We start from the raw sequence: 20,563 nt of genomic DNA on the forward strand, positions 1-20,563 counted from the left end.
TGTCTCTTCCGCACATCTGATGTTTATTGAGAACACACGGTGTAAATTTCGGTGGGAGATTAAATATGACAGCAGGGTTTGATGTACTGTAAGAAGCTCTCCTGTTAAACAAATAGATAGATGGATAGATTGAGTGATATTTGCAAATTCAAACCTAATATAGTCTGATACCCTTTCTTACTCGTTGCATGTATTTATTTTATGTGTTGTAAAAGGCTAAATAATGTTTTTGCGTTACTGTAGTGTATACTAAAGCAGTGGGTACATTAGAGAAACTGATATTTAGGAATAAATAATGAAAATCAATAAATTATGATAATAGTATTTTTATATTATAAGGACCACACAAAGATGCATAAAAATAAATGAATACATTTAGATTTTGATTCTCAATTCACTGTATTTTAAACTAAAATGTTATTGTCTGGTCAAGGGGTACTTAGGTTGAAAAAAATCATACGAAGGGGTACTTAAGTCAAAATCGTTGAGAACCGCTGTACTAAAGTATAGACGACTTTGTAGATGTAAAATAAAACCAACAGAGGTTTTCATTATCGACATAAATTGTTAATCAAATATCTTTAAGATGTTATCGAATATGTACGATTTTAGAGGAGAACTGCCCCCCCGGCTGAGACTGGTTTCACATTTATATTTACATTTATTCATTTGGCAGACACTTTTTAGCAAAATGACTTAAAGTGGGAGAGCATACAAACATTTTGTCAACACACTAAAAAGTAGCGTTAGTTTCTACCAAGTTTTTTACTCCATTGATTCATCATTGGGGTTTTGGTTCCCTGCCACCGAAGCGGTGTTGTGTCACTGGAAGACTGCTTGCATTATATTAACTTCAATTCCATTAATATTTTGTAAGCATGTGCTAAATAAATAAATTTAAATATTTATATCAATACTGCATATTCATAAAAATGTGATATTTTTACATCTCATGTCATGGAAGCATAGTAGCTTCATACAGAAGTTTGCCATCAATTCAGCTCTTGTTTCCATAACAATCATTGTGAATAATGGTCGTGTTCTCCAGCAGCCACCTTACATTTTATAACCATGTATTTCAGGCGAAGATCCACTGGTGGATGATCAGAGCGATCACGACATTAACTCAGTGGCAGGTGTTCTGAAGCTCTACTTTAGAGGCCTGGAGAACCCCCTCTTCCCTAAGGAACGCTTCTTAGATCTCATGTCCACCGTCAGTGAGTGTTGCCTTCATCTCCAGCATTTAATATAGGTCAAAATATCACCGCCGTGTTCCGGCCTGATATGAGACCAGAGATAGCTGTTTTGTGATTTGTTGTATGGCCTTATTGCTGGCTGACTTTATCTTTGATTTGTTTTCTTTCTACTTGGCAAAGTAATTTGGCAGTGTGCACGAAAATATAAAAAGTATTCAGTCTTGCTGTGGAGGTCATAGGCAATATTGACTTTGTGTTCTTTGTATATCGTACGATTGTTGATGTTTCTTTCTCGTTTCAGAGCTCGAATTGTCGGTGGAGAGAGCTCACCACATCCAGCAAATAGTGGTCACCCTTCCCCGTACCGTCATCATCGTCATGAGATACCTGTTTGCATTCCTAAATCAGTAAGCTTTATATTTCAACTGCTTCGCATCAAGGTGATATACTTTATATACGCTTAAAAGACTCATCGGATGAGCACTTTCAACTAGTTGGTAGGATTTATTAGGGTCTTCATGAAATGTCTTAAAAAAACTCAATGGCTGTGTAAACAAAACCGTTTTGCCTCGTTAAAAATAGCTATGCTCACAGCAACCCGTTTCGGTGTATGTCTCTTTAAATGATAATGAGTTACAGCGCACCCCACCCCCTTCCGTCCGGTGTATCAACACAAACGTAGTACTGCCAGGACAGTCGCTTAGCTATATGATATTTCCTGAACTCCTCTGTGGTTAGTTTCGTTTCGTTCGGAATTGTGTAGATTAAGGGGCGGAAACAGTATAAGGAGAGCCTCCCTCTATGTCACAACAGGCACGAAATCTGAACTGCTCAATTTCTCAAATGCTTGCAGGGAAAGGAACACCGAAACAAACTTACTGGGTTCCTGTTTTTGAGTTGGTAGATGCATTGAGCACCCAATTATAGCACTTAAACGTTTAATCCAATGAGCCCTTTAAATTCTAATATGTAATTTTATGACACGGCCTCAAAATTATCTCTGTTTTAAGACTATAAATCTAGCAAATCAGCATTTATGAATAGAAGCACTCACAAGCAAAGTCATAAGTTGTTTACAAAGCGCCATTCAACACCCCCCCTCAATTCCAGGCTAATTTATGACCCTGTCTGTCAAGGACTGCTTTGGAGGATATTAACTCTGTACTTCACCGGTCCCCTTTTGCTAGCCTTTTATTGATGCTTCCTCGCCACCGGCCCGACCGGACAAAAATTTGAAGTTTTCTATATGAATTCCCCCCTTCATTTTTTTTCATGTCTACAGCTCTCGCAACTGTGACTCATTAGAGCATTCAGAAGAACATCCAATGAGGGACTGAATGAGTTCAGCTCTATTGAAAGATAATGCACTGTGCACAAAGATGAATTCCCTAGGACAGAGTTACGGATGGATGTATTGAAACAGGCAGCTGAAATTAGATACTGTATGTGAAGTGTAAGAGACAGATTTGAAGTTTAAGGGGAAGTGGGCACCAATCAGATTTTCCAAATAGGTTTCCCAAACATTCCTTCCGCCCAGGATCTAAAACGTGTCCAATGCAATTCAAAATTGGCTTCGGTTAGTGGATTAAAAGGCGTTGCTGTCCAGTTGGCTTGTAAATTAATTTATTCAAGTAATCACTTCATTTGCGAATACAAGATACATTTGTAAGAATGATTTTCTGACCTTTGCTTGTGTGCACAAATCATAACAAAGACAGAACCGGCTACTGAATACAAATTGTATTGGGAGTATTGGACTTTCTAGCTTCACTCTGTGATAGATGTGTCTACAGATTTTTTTCATCCACAACTTTTTGTGGTGATGCATGCTAATGTGGAACAGTTTCTGTATAAGGAACAATAATAGCAATGATACTTTTACCATGAGCAAAGTTTAATGAGACAAGTTTATAAAATCTATTCGTAGGTTGATTTTCCTACGAAGAGAAGTATCAATGCTAAGGAATATTTGGGAAACCATTAATTTTTTGCTGACACGTCACATTTAACACATTGCAACATAAATAGACATTATTTTTACGCTTTCTTCCTTTTATCCCTTAGTCTGTCCCAGTACAGTGATGAGAACATGATGGACCCTTATAACCTAGCCATCTGTTTCGGACCCACTCTGATGCCCATTCCGGACGGTCAGGACCCCGTGGCCTGCCAGGCTCAAGTTAATGAGGTCATCAAGACCATCATCATCCACAATGAGGTCATCTTCCCCAACCACCGGGAGCTGGATGGCCCTGTCTATGAGAAATGCATGACTGGAGGAGAGGAGTACTGGTGAGCTCTAGGATTTAATCTGGATTTTGGTGTTACTCAGGAATGTCATCATTCTTACAGTAAAGCCAGCGGTGGCTTAAGTGTTATACTTATTTCTTAACTATGTTTATGTTATATTTATTGGAATACTTTGGAAAGCCTGTTTGTACTATAATTTGCGAAAATCATGTTTGCAAAATGCACTAATGCTCTGCTTTGTTTTGCATGTACCATGGGAGACTATTTACAGTGCTCTTTAACCTCTCTCTTTTTCTTTCTGTTTGTGTGTGTTCATACAGTGACAGCCCTCACAGTGAACCAGGCACCATTGATGAAGCAGACAATGGCACTGAGCCGCACACTAGCGATGACGGTACGCTCAGACGAGAGCAAGATTATTTTTGTTTTTTTATTTGAGCATCCATCCATCGCTTTATACACACCCACGGCCGTCTCTCATGATTTTATGTTTTATTGTCTTGGAAAACCAGAACAGAATATAAACAGAGGCAAAATTCTGTGTTATGATTTGTTTGTTTAGTTAATAAATGGAAGCACGGTTAGATCCAAGTCTTTGGGATCCAAAAGCTGTTTTTTTTTTAAAGACACATTGTTTTTCCCTGTATTTGAAAGATAATGTGCTGATTAGCATTGCGGTGTTGCTATCCTTTTTGGCTCATGTGTGTGCATGCAGATGCGTGTCAACCAATTGAAATCAAATGTCTAACCTGGCTTTGGAGAAATCTGGGTCATATTCAGTTTGATCTAAACACAGTTTTCATGAACAAAAAACATTCATACACCCACAGCCAACACGAGTGTGTTTTGTACTAAAAGAAATGGAGGCGAAATAAATACCTACCAGATTATATTGTTCATGATGGGTGTGTAGCTCAGCCAATCACAGCAGTGTCTTAAGTGCAATTTCCATTCTTATTGGTTAGTGGGCTATGGGGAGATAAGAGGGATGATCTTAAATTAAAACCTGGCAACACCGATTTATAAAGCAATGGGTAGGGATTTAGAAACAAATTTTCTTTCATTCTTGTTCTCCCTTCCTGTTCATTCGCCATACGTAAATATGTACATGTATTGTCTAGATTAGAAAGGAGAAGCACATGTAAATATTATTTTATTTTAATTCAGTGTATTTGTATAGTACTTTCTATAATATATATATTTTCCGATGCAGCGTTTAAGGAACAATTTCCCCAAAATGAAAATTCTGTCTTTATTTATTCACTCTCAAATTGCTCCAAATCTGTGTACATTTCTTTGTTCTGGTGAACAAGGAGAAAAATATTAGGATGAATGATTCTAACCATACAGTTCTTGGTCACCATTGACTACCATGGTAGGAAAAATTGCTTTATAAATGTCATTATTCTGTTGAACACAACAGAAGATATTATGAAGAATGTAGAAAAAGCAAACAGTTCTGGGACAATTTTGACTACCATTGCAATTTTTTCTTACTATGGTAGTCAGAGGTGGCCGAGAACCAAAACATAGTTTAAGGGGGAAGTCCTGGTCTTTGAACTGGAACATATTAGATACGTCTATTCAGAGCCTTTACTGTATTAAAACACACTCATACATAACAGTTCTACTTTGAAAACATGTAATATTCTGGTATGCAATATAAATAATAAATTATCAAACAAATCTGATGGTATTTATATCATATACGAAAATAATGTAATCGTTCATAAACTTTAATATTTTCTTAAAGAATAGAATACAGTATTTTCCATATGCCAGTAGTAAGGGTACATACAAGACGTGACAGAAATATCTCTATCGGCTCAGTGTTAGTACTCTATGCACTTTATCTCTCTTCTCAGTTTCACGGTTTAATTGCCTCCTCCCTTGCTTTTTATCACTTTGTCCCCCCGCCACACACGCACGCCTGCTCTCTCTCTTTGTTCATGGGTGAGAAAACAGGTCTCTTGGGGTTTCCTTCTTCTCCCTTCATTTACTGTTTGATGGAGCTGCACTCTGTTGACAACCCAGAACACCAGACACATCACTGATAGCATCTCTTGCATGCAGCTGGCTCCTCGTGGAGGGAGACGGGATTTACTTCAGTTTCAGCCTTAAATCATTGGATGAAAAGTAGTGGTAGACTGATATGAAATGATCCCGATACTCATTTAGGCAAAACACTATTAATATTACTCACTATTACTCATACAGTATTTAAAGTCGTCCTGAGTTGCAACTGTTTTTTAAGAATTGTGACGTATATCTGCATCAAACAGCTTCTGGGTTGCAAAATGAAATGTAGGGCGAAGCTTGATTTTGTTCTTTAGAATTTGATTGGCTCGTTGGAAACCCATCCTCAGATCAGTTTAAAGTCACACGCTTTACCTTTAGCTCTAAAACAGGAGCATCGCATGTCCTTTATTAGGGCTGCACAATTAATTGCAATTCCCATTCAAAACGTGATTAAATCGATGTGGCTGTAGCGATTGTAAAATCTTAAAGGCTGTGACAGTGTTTTATACGCAGCTTGTTCATGAAGCACGGCTCTGTGATCTTTTGGTAATGCTACTCCAATTGAAAGCACTGCGCGTTTGATTCGCTTAAAACGTGCATTTTAAAGAGTAACACCCGCCAAACATCATCCTTATAAATGTACTTATTATCATGAAAATACATGAGGAGGTTTGAAAAACAGTGATAGAAGGATGCCAGATGCAGATAGGAAGAAGGCATTTCCTGGTTATACATGCGGTACTTCTTCTATGGCGCATAGTAGTTTCTGTGTTTCATTCCTCTGGCTTTCGGATGCAGCTGCATTTATCAGTTTTTCACTGACAAACTGTGCATAAAACATCGCAGCCAACTGTCAAATCGCGTGCTGTTTTTTCGATGAATCGTGGAGTTCAAATCGTGTGTTGTCTTTTCGATGAATCGTGGAGCCCTACCCTGTAACCTTCAACACATTCTTAAACATCCCCATTAGGATTTTTAGACTTCCGCCAATAGGGTTCAGTCGCCATAGAAACAATCAGTCGACATGCATACTTTCTGAGACATCTTCTATCTTTCCATTTCCATTTCTGATGTTTTCTTCCCCTTCTGTGCGACGCCTGCATTTAATTTCACCCCTGGATGGAGACCCTAATGAAACTGATTGATATTTCTAGTCGACTTGGAGATTTTCTGCCAAGCGCTGATTTGCTCTGTATATCTTCTTAACCCAGACTGACCCAGAAGTGTGTTTGTCCCCCCCCCCGTCAGTGTCTGGGAGATGAAGGGTGTTAACTGATCTGTGACGATGATGGTGATGATAGTGGTCATGCTAAATGGAAGCTGGGTGGCAGTTTTGATAGGATTTAGATAAAGTCCACTTTGCATTTTTAGCAGCTGAGGATCTTGCCTTGATGGGATAAAATATGAGGGTGTTTCCTTTGCTGTTTATAACCTTAACGTGACGATTCTGTCCTCAGGGTGGGTCTGTGATTCAATAGTAAGTGCTCACACCCTTTTTGATGTGGTCATTGTGGCAGCATGTTATTCTGCTATGTTTTTACTACCTCAGAATGACCTATTTCTATATACATAAACCGCGGGTCCCCTTGCATGGAATTAGCCTTGTTGTTTCTATAGTAGCCCTTATGGGACAAACTGCTCTACAGAAAGCGTTTTGTTAATACGTTATCTCCTTCGGCAAAGAAGCGAAAATGAGAAAAACATCTTTGTCCTGTGTCAGCCGCCTTAGTGCTTCAAAAAGGAGCGGTGAGAGATGGACAGAGATGTTGGTTGCAATTTGCAACCTCAGCGCTTGATGTCGCTAAATTTCATTCACTGGACGTTTAATGACGGTTTCACGTTCAGTCAAAACAATTTGTTTCTCCCATGAGTATTTTTTTTCATGCAACAAAACAGCTGGTAGTTCACCCGAATGGAGTCAGTTTACATCTTTTATAGCCCTCTGCAAATGTACTGACATGGTTCTCTCCACAAAGCCTTTCCTCCAGTCCTCACTCTTCTTTTCCCTCTCTCTCTCAGAGGTGGAACAGATCGAAGCCATCGCAAAGTTTGACTACATGGGTCGTACCCCTCGAGAACTGTCCTTTAAAAAAGGCGCGTCCCTCTTGCTGTATCACCGTGCGTCTGAAGACTGGTGGGAGGGACGGCACAATGGCGTTGATGGACTTATACCTCACCAGTACATAGTAGTACAAGACATGTGAGTATCTAAACTATGTATGTATAGAGAAGGGTTAACTCGCCACTTAGCAACACCCTAGTAACAGATTAGCAACGTGCTAAAAATCACTTAGAAAGCCTTTCCATCCGCATAGCAGTAGGATGCCAAGCAACCTCAACACCCTACAGGAAATAACAAAATGCAAAGGAGTTTGGATGATACTTGCAATATACAGTTCAATGCATGTTGCCAAAGTGTTGCCCTCTGGGTAATAGATGACTAATGGACAAGGCCATCTGCTGCTCTGTTCGTAATAGCTTACAGTCATAAGTGAGAATCAAATAGCTTCTGCCATTAACACTTTAGAATTTAATTAAAATTAAACACCATTGAGTGGCAGTTAAAGAATGCTTTTATGTCCCTGGCAGGGTCTAAATGAATCTGAGTATGTATCTGAAATACCAGCGTTGTGTGTGTATGTGTGTCTGTGTGTGTGTGGTCTGTGAGGAAAACATTAGTGGTGTACTAATGTATGGTTTGAGGTTCATACAGTACCTAGGCATGTGATTGAAACTGGACATGACATACTCAACTCATAATTTTTAAAGGCATTGTAGATGCAGTTTTATATGCGAGTTAATAGGAAAGTGAAGAAAATGAATTGCAATGTTCTCGGGTTGATCATATTTAAGCCCCGGACTGATATTAACTACTCTACTAGGTTTCAGTAATTGCTAAAATGACGACACGCTCATTATCTCTTTGTAATGTTGAACCCGTGTCAGTTTGACAAAAGAGTTTATTAAATCGGTCAATCTAAGACCTATTTCCAATATTGCAAAATTTGACAGCAAACAAGGAAAATTGATGCTGCTAAAATGAATCTGACCCATCGATCGAAAAAATGGAGACTGCCAGGCAGCAGATATTTAAAGGTCAACAATCATGCATTGCATTTTAAACAGTAAACAAGTTTGCGGAATGGTTACATAATGAAACGCTTGTGCTTTAGGCTTTTTTCCATGAAAGTCACATTCAACAGCTTCGGATTGCCACACGCCTTCTGTTGCCGACTCACAGAGGATGACACAGAGAAACTGTAAAAACAGCATGTGAACATGCAGTGTATGTGTGAGCGGTGGATGTTTACTTGCTGGTACAGCGTTGCTCTAATAACGCCAAGGTCAAGGAACACGGAGACGGATAAAAAAGGACACCAAATAGTATTAAAAGTCACTTTGTAAAGAAACTGCTAGAAAAATTTGTTGAACAAAAAATAAACAACAAAGAAAAATCGAATCTATCTTCTTATCTGGCTACTAATATTAACATGAATAAAATATTATATTAATCAGATTCATTCAATTCAAAGCTAATAGTTGTCTTTTATTGGTATTGAGGAGTGATGGAAAGCAGTGAATTAATTTCTTTATAGCTGTTACTATATTGTGTATTTTAAGGCTGTCAAACTATTATACGTAAATAATCGTATGCAGGATAAGTTTTTGTTTACATAATAAGCTTGTGTACTGTGTATAATAATTGTGTATATAGAAATAAACATGATGAAAATGTATATAATCACGATTAAGTGCATCAAGAAGAAATGTTTGCGTTTACATAATATATGTCTGTGTACTGTGCATATTCATTTTGTATTTCTAAACACATTCTATACACATACATGTATACATATTTAGAAAAAATTCACATGTATTTATTTATATTTACTAATGTTTTAAATGTTGATTCATTTTTATATTACTTTTCTTTAATATATGGATGTGAATGTGTTTATAAATATGAATTTAATATGCACAGAATAAATACTGTATTATGTAAACACAAACTTTTATTCCGATTGCAATTAATTGCGATTATTCGTTTAACAGCCCTAAATATTTCCTTAATATGTGTATGTATGTATGTGTGTATTTATATATGCATAAACATTATAAACAGTAAACACGCATATATTATATAAGCAGATTTTTTATTTAGCATACGATTAGTCAAAAAGAATCGTTTGACAGCCCTAATTGTATCATTTCTGAAAGCTTCTGTTTCTGATGATTTTCGTAACATCTTTCCAGGGATGATGCGTTCTCTGATAGTCTAAGCCAGAAGGCGGACAGCGAGGCCAGTAGCGGACCTTTACTAGACGACAAAGCCTCATCCAAAAACGATCTTCATTCACCCTGTGAACCCTCATCAGATTACAACTTCAGTGGGGTTATGGGCCGGTCAGTAGCCCATTGACTCATTATACTGAATTATGCTTGTATTTCCATCCTCCGGATGAATTAATGATCCCACTTATACTGTTTCATCTTGTTCTATTTCCATTTCCCGGTTGTTTACTTACTCTTCTCTTAAGGGTTGTTTGTGACACACATACTTAAAATATTCCTTCTTATTTGACTTCCTTGAGGGAACTTTAAAACTGTGTGATTAAAGCTCTGGGTTGAAGTGTTACCGTCTAATTATATGTCTCTGCAGTGTCAGGTTGCGTTCTGACGGGTCTGCTGTTCCCCGCCGTCGCAGCGGCACGGACTCTCATAGCCCTCCCCGGGACACGCCGCCACGGGCCGCCGCCTGCCCCAGCAGCCCCCATAAGGTGGCCGTTAGTAGGGGCCATATAGAAAGTCCAGAGAAGAGACGTCTGGGCACATTCGGCAGTGCGGGCAGCATTAACTACCCTGAGAGAAAGATCTATCCTGAGGGCCACCCGCTCAGACCTGTCCCAGGCACGACGAGGCATAGCAGTCTAGGAGACCATAAGTCTCTGGAGGCTGAAGCTTTAGCAGAGGTGGGTGTTCCTCAATCCATACAGTAAAATCACACTATTATATTGTTCAGTTTGATTAAATGGTATATTTACATGTTTATGCATTAGTTATATATTTTATTATTGAAGATACATTAAAATACATTGAAATGTCTCATTGTAACATGTTTTCCTCCATCCATTTTTGAATCGTTAAATTGTTCTCATGACCTCATTAATAGAGATGCATAAAATATTACATTTTAAAATAAAAACATGCTGTATTAAATATTAATATGCATGTATATTAATACATAATTTATGATGTGTACATAATTAAGAGCAACCCAAAGTATTCGATTTTTTTTACATTTTTTTTCCAAAAGAAGTTTCCCCCGTTCCCCAGTGTTTGCTATGTATTTTGAGCTGTAATATTTTCTAGGTTGTTGCCAGGGCATTCGTGTTACTTTCTGGGTGGTTGCTTAATGTAATGCCTTCCGTAGGAAAGTTTCACACTATAGTGTCTGGATGTTCTCATCTCTAGCTGTTATGCTCTAGGGATTTTTTTCCCATTTTATCATCTGAAGGGTGAAAATCAAAATGTCAAATCACATTGAAAACACCCCTCTCCTCAACACGCTTAACAATTTGAAAGAATCCTTAAAAAATAAAATGTAAACGGCAAAGTTATTGTCAGAAAAATAATACTTTCAGAAATCTCTAGCGCATGCTACTTCGAGATATTTTTTTTATGTTCAATGTAAATGTGACATAAATAAATCCTCTTATATTTTGTAGCATTATCAAGGCTCTAATTTTAAAGAGATTTTAAAGTTGTATTTATAAAAGCGGTTTGGCTCTTTCTTGTCAGCCGTGCAATTAGCCTCGAATTCTATGTGCCTGCAGAAGCTGGCAGGATGTTTCCAGCAGAAACAAAGAGCTGGCACTAGTGAGCGAATATCAGCGTGAACGGGATGGGCTGGCACTAATCCATCTGTTTCACTTACACTCCGTTAAATAATAAAGTCAGTGACACACGGAACAGTTAATGATCTTTCATAATAGCTTCTTTTTGTCTTTGCTCTCTTTAATAAATGAAAGTGATTTACAGTTTACGGATAGAGATATCAAAATGAACAAATTCTGTATATTGCTTCAAAGACATTTGTGTATTTAAACAATATTATAAACTGCCTTGTAAGAACACATTGATTTATTTGATTTATACTACTGCTTGATATCTGTTTTAAGGCATGCGGGTAGTGTAAATGTGTCTGGGTGCGTGTAGCATCTGCCCGTAATAAAAAAAAAAATTCTGTATGTGTGTGGGGGTCTTTGTAAGCCTTTTATCTTCTGGGCATTACATTTTTATGGTCTACTCAGATGTAAGAGAGTAGAGAGATGAACGAGGAAATGCACGGAGTCAATTTATAGTCCATGAGATGGGCCGGGACACTGTGTGTGTGTATCTGAAACATAATCTGCTGCTATGATCTACTACACAAAACCCTCAAATAAAGTGCGAGATTAAATATCAGTAAGGTTATAGAGCAGGAAAAACTTTTCGGAAACAGACAAATTACAATTATTAGTCATTTCTTTTACCATATTAGTACAGTATTAGTGGTAAGGCAAGCATCACTAACGCTGAATAAACCCTTAAATATAAGAATTAAGTTGCGTAACTTGCCATAGCATACTGTTCTGGATGTGAATGATACCAGATTTATTGTTTTGTTTTCAGTTTTTTTTTATATTATGAATTAGATTTATTAATGTTAATTTGTATTGACTTTTTGGGAAGGTTAATAGGTCACAGACATACAACATTACAAAAATAATATTAATAGATTTTTAACAGCGTATTTTGACTATAATGCAAAAAATTATTTAGCTAAGCATAAAGTACAAATATCTAAACATTCTTAAATCAAGAAAGATTTTCCGTCACAAGAAAAATGACCTAAGATTTTTAGAAAATATAAGAATTAGCAAAACAAATCTGTCAATGGTGTGAGAAAAAACCTTGATTAAGGTTGTTGAAAATATTTTTTATATCTGAGGTCACTTTTTAATTCAAGAAAATGTATCTTGATTTAAGAATGTTTAGAAATTTGCACTAGAAAACATGACAAAAATGTACAAAACCTTGTTCATGTTAATTACATTTTTTAGCGATTTGGTGATTTCATAATTTTATTTGTTGTTTGTTTATTTGTTTTATTGCTATACAAGTTTCTTTATTTCAGTTTTAGTATAGTTTTTAAATATTTCTCATTTTTGTTTAGTTCACATTCAAATAAAATTATTTTATATGATTAAGATATTTGATATGATTTCAATTAATAGTAATGTTTTAATAGTTTTAGGAAACTAATAACCTTGAATGATACCTCAAATCAAGCGGCTTTTGAGGAAAGGTGTGCCTTATAATCTGAATGATAATAATCAGACTTGTTATTTTTAACTGGCAGACCATAAACAGGTCAAAATAAACCCTAGGCATACACGGAAGAAGACTACAGTGTGTCAAAAATCGTTTTTTTTAAAACTGCCCCGAACAGTGCTCAGGCATCACAAAACAATACCCTAGTACCAAACCTTGTATTGTAGATGTGTAACAGGACCTTAGAAATGCCCTACAGTAGCAACCTCCTTAGAAATCACCTAGCAACCAACTTAGCAACCATTGTGCATTATGGCAGAAAGTTTTGCCTGACCAAGCATCTTTAACAAAAAAATAAAATGACATAGAGATGCTTTATTACAATTACATAACAGCCATTATTTATGACAAGTCTCAATAATTGACAAATAGCTCCACTTGATTTATTCAACTGTCTAACCACTTGCTGTTATTAACTTGTGGATAATATTGTGCTGCAGGACATTGAGAAAACAATGAACACTGCACTTCATGAGCTACGCGAACTGGAACGTCAGAACACGGCCAAACAGGCTCCCGACGTCGTTCTGGATACTCTTGAACCCCTCAAGAACCCCCTGAGCTCAGAGCCAGGGAGTCCCTTACACACCATCATGATTCGAGACCCAGATGCGGCCCTGAGACGCAGCAGCAGCTCCACCACAGAGATGATGACGACCTTCAAACCGGCGCTGTCGGCGAGGTTCGCCGGGGCCCAACTCAGACCCCCGCCCATGAGGCCTCTACGACCTCCACCCACACAACACCGATCCAGCAGCTCCAGCTCTTCCGGGGTGGGAAGTCCAGCCGTGACCCCCACAGAGAAGATGTTTCCGAACAACTCGAGCAGCGCTGCAGCCTCTGCCAATTCGGGAGAAAAACCTGGAACCATGTAGCACTTGCAGGCTGATGGTGAGGTGTAGCTGCCTGTGTCGGTGAGGTGATACTCACGCCCAAGCCAGGAAGGTTCAGGTTCAGAAAAAGCTCTCCCACCCCCTTTTATTCTTTTTATACTTTTTTGAGCCTTTGAAAGTTTTAGAAATGCCCACCGGGTGGAGCCGTGTCCTGTTGGTCAATGCTTGTGCTTTGACATGTTGAGCCTTTGTGCTGGAGATACGAGACGAGTCTGGCTCAGGTGATTTGCTCTGTTCTTCGCATTATTTCTGTTTTTTCTGTGAATAAAAGAGGCAAAAAGTCTGAAATATATGTAAGAGAGAAAAGTATGGAAGGAAAATTGAGACAAAAGAAATGCTTAAATGCATCTCCCGTTGACTTTTTCTTTTCATTTACCTCAGATGTTTTTTTACTAACGTTTTAGACATTGTTTCAGTTGGAGCAAGATTAAACATGCATTTGTTTGCATGCACTGGCCAAAAGTTTTGTTTATTTAGAGGGGAATAAACTCCTCTCATTGGAGGACTATTGTGGTATAGCCCCGCCCTCCAGAACTGGACTGTACATATAACATAGCATCGAACTTAAAGACCGTCTTTAACAAGGCCGGCCTACAACCGAGTTGTTGTATATAGAGATATACTGTACTTGAACTTGTAATACCTTTCGTTTGTAGAATAAGCGATATATTAAGTAACAACATAGCCAAGCTGTAAACATATATGAGATGCAGAAAACCAATATACCAACTAATTGTAAGAAACCTGTGGTAAAATGTAGTTTTACTTGTATATACATTTTGGGTAGAATCTTTTTTTAGTGTCAATCTTGTATAGCCTAGGAGCGAAAAGGCAGGGAGGCCTAGAACCGAATGACTAGAATCGAAACAAAACCTTTACAATCGTAAGGACATAAATAATGAATCAGTTAGTCTGAGCCATTAATGTTAGTTTTGGGAGTGTTCTGCTTATTTCTTGTCCATCCTTTTGCATTTCTTTTGAATACAGTAGTTATAATAATAATAATAATACATTCAGAAAGCAGTTCTTCATACCCCAGTTATGCGGGTTAAAGCGTATTAAACTCAAAAGCATAATTGCATTTTTGATACTTAAGTTATAGTCTTTTAAAGTCACAAGAAAACAAATTTGTTTGGTTCATTATATGTTAAAGAAAGATGTTTTAAATGGTTTTGCTATAGATTTGTGTCCCCTAAATTTGTGATTTCCTATAAGGTTGAATCTCACAAAACCTGGAAATAATGTCTGGGTCGTACATTGCCTCAAAGTCATAAGAAACATATTTCAAATGATATCAGTGTTTAATCATTAATACATTACAGAAGTGTGAAATAATGGTAAAAATGAAAAACAGCTAAATTAAACACTGGGATGCATTGTAGTAATATGAAATGTTATTAAAGGGATAGTTCACCCACAAATGAAAACTCTGTCAATTTATTCACCCTCTCGTCATTTTAGACCTGTATGGTCTTTTCTTGCAGAACACAAGAGAAGTTATTTTAAAGAATGTTGGTTACCGAACAACGGCCGTACCCATTCACTTTTACTGTATGGACACGGAACCAATGCAAGTCAATGGGTACCGCTGATATGACTATTTATTTTTGGGTGAATATACCTTTAAAATCGTGTCATAATCCATTATCTTATCAATTTTATGATTTTTTGCTTCGAGTGAAATGTGATCTGGATGTTATTTTTTTTTTAAGTCGCCCAAAAAGGGTCTTGCCAATTATATGACTTTCTACTGGAAGCTTATTTCCCAGTGTAATGAATGATTCTTTTATAAATCTCAATTGATGAGGATGTTTCCGGCTTCCGATGTGAATATTCAACAGCCTAAAGAAACAAGCTCCAAGAAACTCCGCTGCCCCCAATCTGTCATATCATCTCCAGTTCATCTTCAGCGTTTCCCCTCCTCCACGAGCTGTGCTTGAAGAGGGAATACCCAGTCGTGCACAAAATTTGCCCGACTGACCTACATATCCCCATACAGGACAAACACTGAGCCCGTAGCTTTAATCTCATTTTTGCCGACTTTACACTTTGCCTTAGGAGACACAGCTTCATGTATTCAAATCAGAATGACAGTATGTGAAAAAGCTAGTGTAAACATGGATTACAAAAAAGTTCTGCTTGAAAAGTACTGTTTCTGCGCACAGTTTTTTTCTTTGTAATATGTTGAAGTATACTAGATGTCTTATCTTTATTTGCCTAACATTTTTTACGTGCCATACTATTTTGCATAAGGAACGTTAACAAATCACTTCTTGTCGCTGCCAAATTGAATCATTTTCAACGAATGATTTTCGCAACGTCTGGTGTCTGAATGCCTCAGCTTTGTAGTTGCATGGGTCTTTTGATCGCATGTGAGGGTGACCAGCTTGCACATGCTTTTCTTTACCAAGTAACACCATCCGATAAAACAGTTTAAGGACTGTTAGTGGTGCCTTTTCCTAGATTAAACACACATCACTAAATATTTTGAGAAAACCAGAACTTTAGCTGCTCTGAATTCATCTCAGGAAGTGATTCTGATTTTGTAGCAACTCTTAGCATTCACAAATATGTTTGCAAGTATCACTTCCCAATAGGCATCGTTACTTATAACATAAGACTAAAATTTACTATTCATCTGAATTTACACCCGTGTGTCTAATTTATATAATTACAGGAAAAATGTGTTTACAGTAAGAATAGTGTGCGTAATACTGCAATGCTGTTTAAAACAAACAAAAAAGTTCATACTTTGATATGCAGTATATGGATCCCATGTGAATAGAAAACTCAAAGATATCTAAAAATTGTATTTGATTTTTAATTTGATGTTTTGTAAATAAAATTCACACCAATTTGAAAATTTGCACCATTTCCTTGGATCTAAATAACAATTAGCAAGAAATGGAAAAATCCTAATGATGATAGGCTTCCATAAAATATAAAAGTATAACCCTGAAAGTATCAGATTGATCTTGTTTAGTTTGATGGTCAGATTATTTGCCTTCCTTCACATTAAAAGGGCTAAAACAAATGCTGCCCTCTAGTGGCCAAAATTGGCTTACTCACTCCCTCTGTAGGAAAAAAATGGATAAAGGGTGATGGGCAACTACCACCACAGTTGGCAGACACAGAACTGTTTGTTTGACATTTTCTAAACGAATTTCTTAATTTTGATCATATTTCGTCTTTGTTATCATAGTCATTCCTAACTCTTACTTGCACTGGCAGCCGTGCACCAAATATTAAATTCACACTCTTGGATTTGCATAGTATCTTCACTAATGCTGTTTTCCGCTGCCTTTGAGAGTTATAATAACTCGTGTGTTTGAGTATCATTAGCATTGACGTCTTTCTCTCTGCTGCTGGGAAATTCAATGCATTACATTCCCACATCTGTTGTATGACTCATCTAGTATAAGGATAGTACATAGACTTTATAGCAGGGCTTATTTCATCATAAATAATATCAGGTGATATCATATTAAATAAATCGAACATTTCCATAATTCACGTCTTTTCAGTTTACCTCTCCTCTGCCAAGTGATCCGAGGCTGTTCTGTGAAAAGCTTATCCTTTTGCTGTTGAGTTAAACCTTCTACCCAAGCTAATGCATTGCAGTATTTGAGACCTCACCGGTCTGATAATAGGATGTTGTATGGTACTTGCACGATTACTAAGGCACTCGGTGCATCCCTGTTCTTAACAGACTATATGTGATATTTCTGGAAGTATGTTTTGGGAACGTATGCTTCATTGGGCGTGTATTGTATGTATGCCATTGTGGGTGTTTATTGTATGTATGCTACAGTAAGATTCCTTCTCTGGACGCAGTGTTCCACGGGGCAAAAGTGCCGTTTGTCTGTTAATAGTGGTTTGTGAAAACTGTCATTTTGGGTTTTTCCTCTAAACACTTTTTGTCTGGTAATGATATTCTCAAATGAGTGTTTGAATGGTTGGATCCCCCGTGATGTTGTCGTACACAACCCCACTGTTTGGATGTGAACCATACTTGAGTCCAAATAAATAAAACATTTTTGACTTATGTTTCATTACTGTCTACTGTCATTTCTCTCTTTTGTGTGTGTGTGTGTGTCCGTGTGCATGGATTTAACTCTGTGGTGAAGTGGTTGTGGTGATATAAATTCACAATTTCTTGGGAAATCTCACAGAACTTATAAACGTATAGATGTAAATAAGAACTATTGCAATATTATTATCCAAATTAAGCACTTCTACCCTCCCTGCATTATTGTACTGCAAAATGAATTATTAATAATCATAAATGTAATATATACATATTTTTATCATAAATTACAAATAAAACATTTAATGATACATATAAAATGAATAATCAAATTAATTGTTTTATACATTATTTTTGTCATACTGTCAGTAATTTAGATTTTAATAAAATTGAAATGTTAAAGTGTTGTAATATTTTGTTTGTTGTTGTTAACTGTCATAATTTTGTCCGGTGTTTAGGCATAATATAATTTCTGTCTTTTTATTTTGAGCTTGTATACAATATCATCTTTACTCCTCTCCAAGTGTCAATAGACGTTTCATTTTAATACAGCTTTCAGCCACTAGATGGCAGTAGAATGTCACATGAACAGTAAGTGTCTTTTTTGTGTGCAGGTTATTTTTGACACCAAAGGTGGTCCAAACAGAGGCAATCAGGGGGAAATCATTTCCTTTCTCATTAAACCCACAGTAAAGCCAGTGTCTTTTAAAGTGCATTTTGATTTTCTCTGAGTGCAATAGCCGGATACTTCCCAATCATTTATTCATTGGTCAAAATGCTTCAGAACATCTCCAGTCAATTAGTGTGGAGTGTAGATATATTATATTTGTTACACATGAGAGAGTCTGGAAAAGGAAGATATAAACATGAAAAACATCTCTTGCTGTTCATGTGAAAAAAAGTATTGCCTATAAGATATATATATTTGCTTACTGTTGAGCAAACAACTGTGTATTTGTTTATTAAAATGCTATTAAGACCACAGACTATATAATAAAGGTGAATGTACAGTTCACTTGTCTGTATTTTTGCACGGACAGTACAGCTGACTGGACATTAACCTGCATGTAATTAAATAACTATCAAGAAATACTTTGCGTGTCTTTGGCTTCAGAAATCCCCAAATAGACCAAAAGTTTTTTTTTAAAGAGTAAACTTCACAGAAAATGAATTGAAAGGGGTATAATGGGCAGTGGATTGGTCTCTATTGGAAATGTGTGTGAACGTGTAGCACACTGTAAAATTCTACTGGAGTAACGCCTTAAACACACTACAGAAAGGAATTTGGTAATAGTTCAATGCTGAACATCTGATGGTTCATATTTGTAATGGAAACCTTCCAGCAATGCTATCGAACCTAATGCATGAACTGGATTAAACAGTGTTCAACATTTTTCTCTTGAATTTACACATCGACATCCCCAGTGACTTATAAGCCATATAGTTCCCACCTGCAAAGTGCATTTCAGCAGTGTTATCGGATAGGATGGCCACTGGGAAAGATTAGCAAGAGAGAAGGAAATGGATCAGCTTTGAGGCTATCATTTTCTCCACCTGAAATATGCAGTGTTACATGAATCAGCCTCTGACAGGTTTATCGAAGCCAAAAAGATTCAACTCAGATTGTATCGTTGATATAAAATATGAGCAGCGTTCTATTTTGATGAGAACTGTGCTCTATAAAACAAAGCAGGCATTTAGAACAGAATGTGAAGTGACAAATCTGAAGATGTAAACAGCTCTGCATATCATAAATACATTTTAAATATCTGCTATTCTTCTGAAAATCATTTTTCAGGATCATCGCTTAAACTTTGTGCTTAAAACAAAGTTTTAAAGGACTCATGTGACATGGCTCCTAAATGCTTTCCTGTAGCTCAGTGGTAAGAGCATTGCGTTAACAACACAAGGTTCTGGGTTTGATCCCAGGGGATTGCAAATACCTATGTAAAATGTATAGGATAAAGCAATGTAAGTCGCTTTGGATAAAAGCGTCTGCCAAATGTGTAAATGTAAATGTAATGGCTAAAACAAGTATTATCGATTGTTTTCGATGCATACACGATTTTAGGTTAAAAACACAGTATTTTCCACATACTGTGCATGTTTGTATCTCCTCTTTGACCCACCTTTCTAAAACGCGCAGATTTTTAACAAAGCTCATCGCTCTGAAAAGTGAGGTGTGCAATGATTGGCCAGTTAACCAGTGTGTAGTGATTGGTTGAATACTGCAAGTGTGACAGAAATGTAACGCCTCTTACCATATTTGGAACATCAGGTTCCAAAGCAATAGTACTGACAGGTATGCCCATCTTACTTGCGTATATATTTGGGCGGTCTTAGTCAAATCATAACACAAAATGACGTAGATTTGTGGGGGTGTGGTTACACGAGGCGTTTCAGGCACGTCTGGGTGAGCATTCACTTTTAGATAGAATTCATCTTTTGTTCCGACACGTTAATATTTGCAAGTTTGCAAAGTTATGCATGGGCAACTTATAACACACCAAAGACACAGAAAAACATGTGTTGGCGCCATCTGACCCCTTTATGATATACTCTGTGAAAACAAGTTATGTTGGACAATGCTGTTTTAGGGATGTGTTATATTGTTATACTGTGAAACAAGAGCAAAACACTGGTAACAAAGTTTAATTTGTTGTTTTTATGAAATTTTAAGCAAGCAAATGAGCGCATTCACCGATGAAAAAATTATTGTTAGTGTTGATGTGAGAACAGGCAATGTTATAATAACGCCCCCCCACTTTCTTATTCTGTCATCTTCTCATTTGTGCTCTATTGGG

General features: G+C 37.1%; 1 protein-coding gene across 2 annotated transcripts in view; it reads left to right on the forward strand.

Annotated features, from left to right (window-relative positions):
- Positions 1-17,784, forward strand: part of srgap3 (SLIT-ROBO Rho GTPase activating protein 3) — a 70,500-nt gene extending 52,716 nt beyond the window's left edge. For both annotated transcript variants that reach the window (XM_056750317.1, XM_056750319.1), the window contains exons 15-22: positions 1,083-1,217; positions 1,498-1,603; positions 3,261-3,488; positions 3,767-3,840; positions 7,485-7,665; positions 9,720-9,869; positions 10,126-10,435; positions 13,280-17,784. In XM_056750317.1, the coding sequence (XP_056606295.1) occupies positions 1,083-1,217; positions 1,498-1,603; positions 3,261-3,488; positions 3,767-3,840; positions 7,485-7,665; positions 9,720-9,869; positions 10,126-10,435; positions 13,280-13,714 (1,619 nt within the window). In that variant the 3' untranslated portion in view covers positions 13,715-17,784. The remainder of the gene's footprint in view (positions 1-1,082; positions 1,218-1,497; positions 1,604-3,260; positions 3,489-3,766; positions 3,841-7,484; positions 7,666-9,719; positions 9,870-10,125; positions 10,436-13,279) is intronic.
- The last annotated feature ends 2,779 nt before the right edge of the window (positions 17,785-20,563 follow it).

The sequence above is a fragment of the Triplophysa dalaica genome, chromosome 6 (assembly GCF_015846415.1).
Source record: "Triplophysa dalaica isolate WHDGS20190420 chromosome 6, ASM1584641v1, whole genome shotgun sequence".
Lineage (NCBI taxonomy): Eukaryota > Metazoa > Chordata > Actinopteri > Cypriniformes > Nemacheilidae > Triplophysa > Triplophysa dalaica.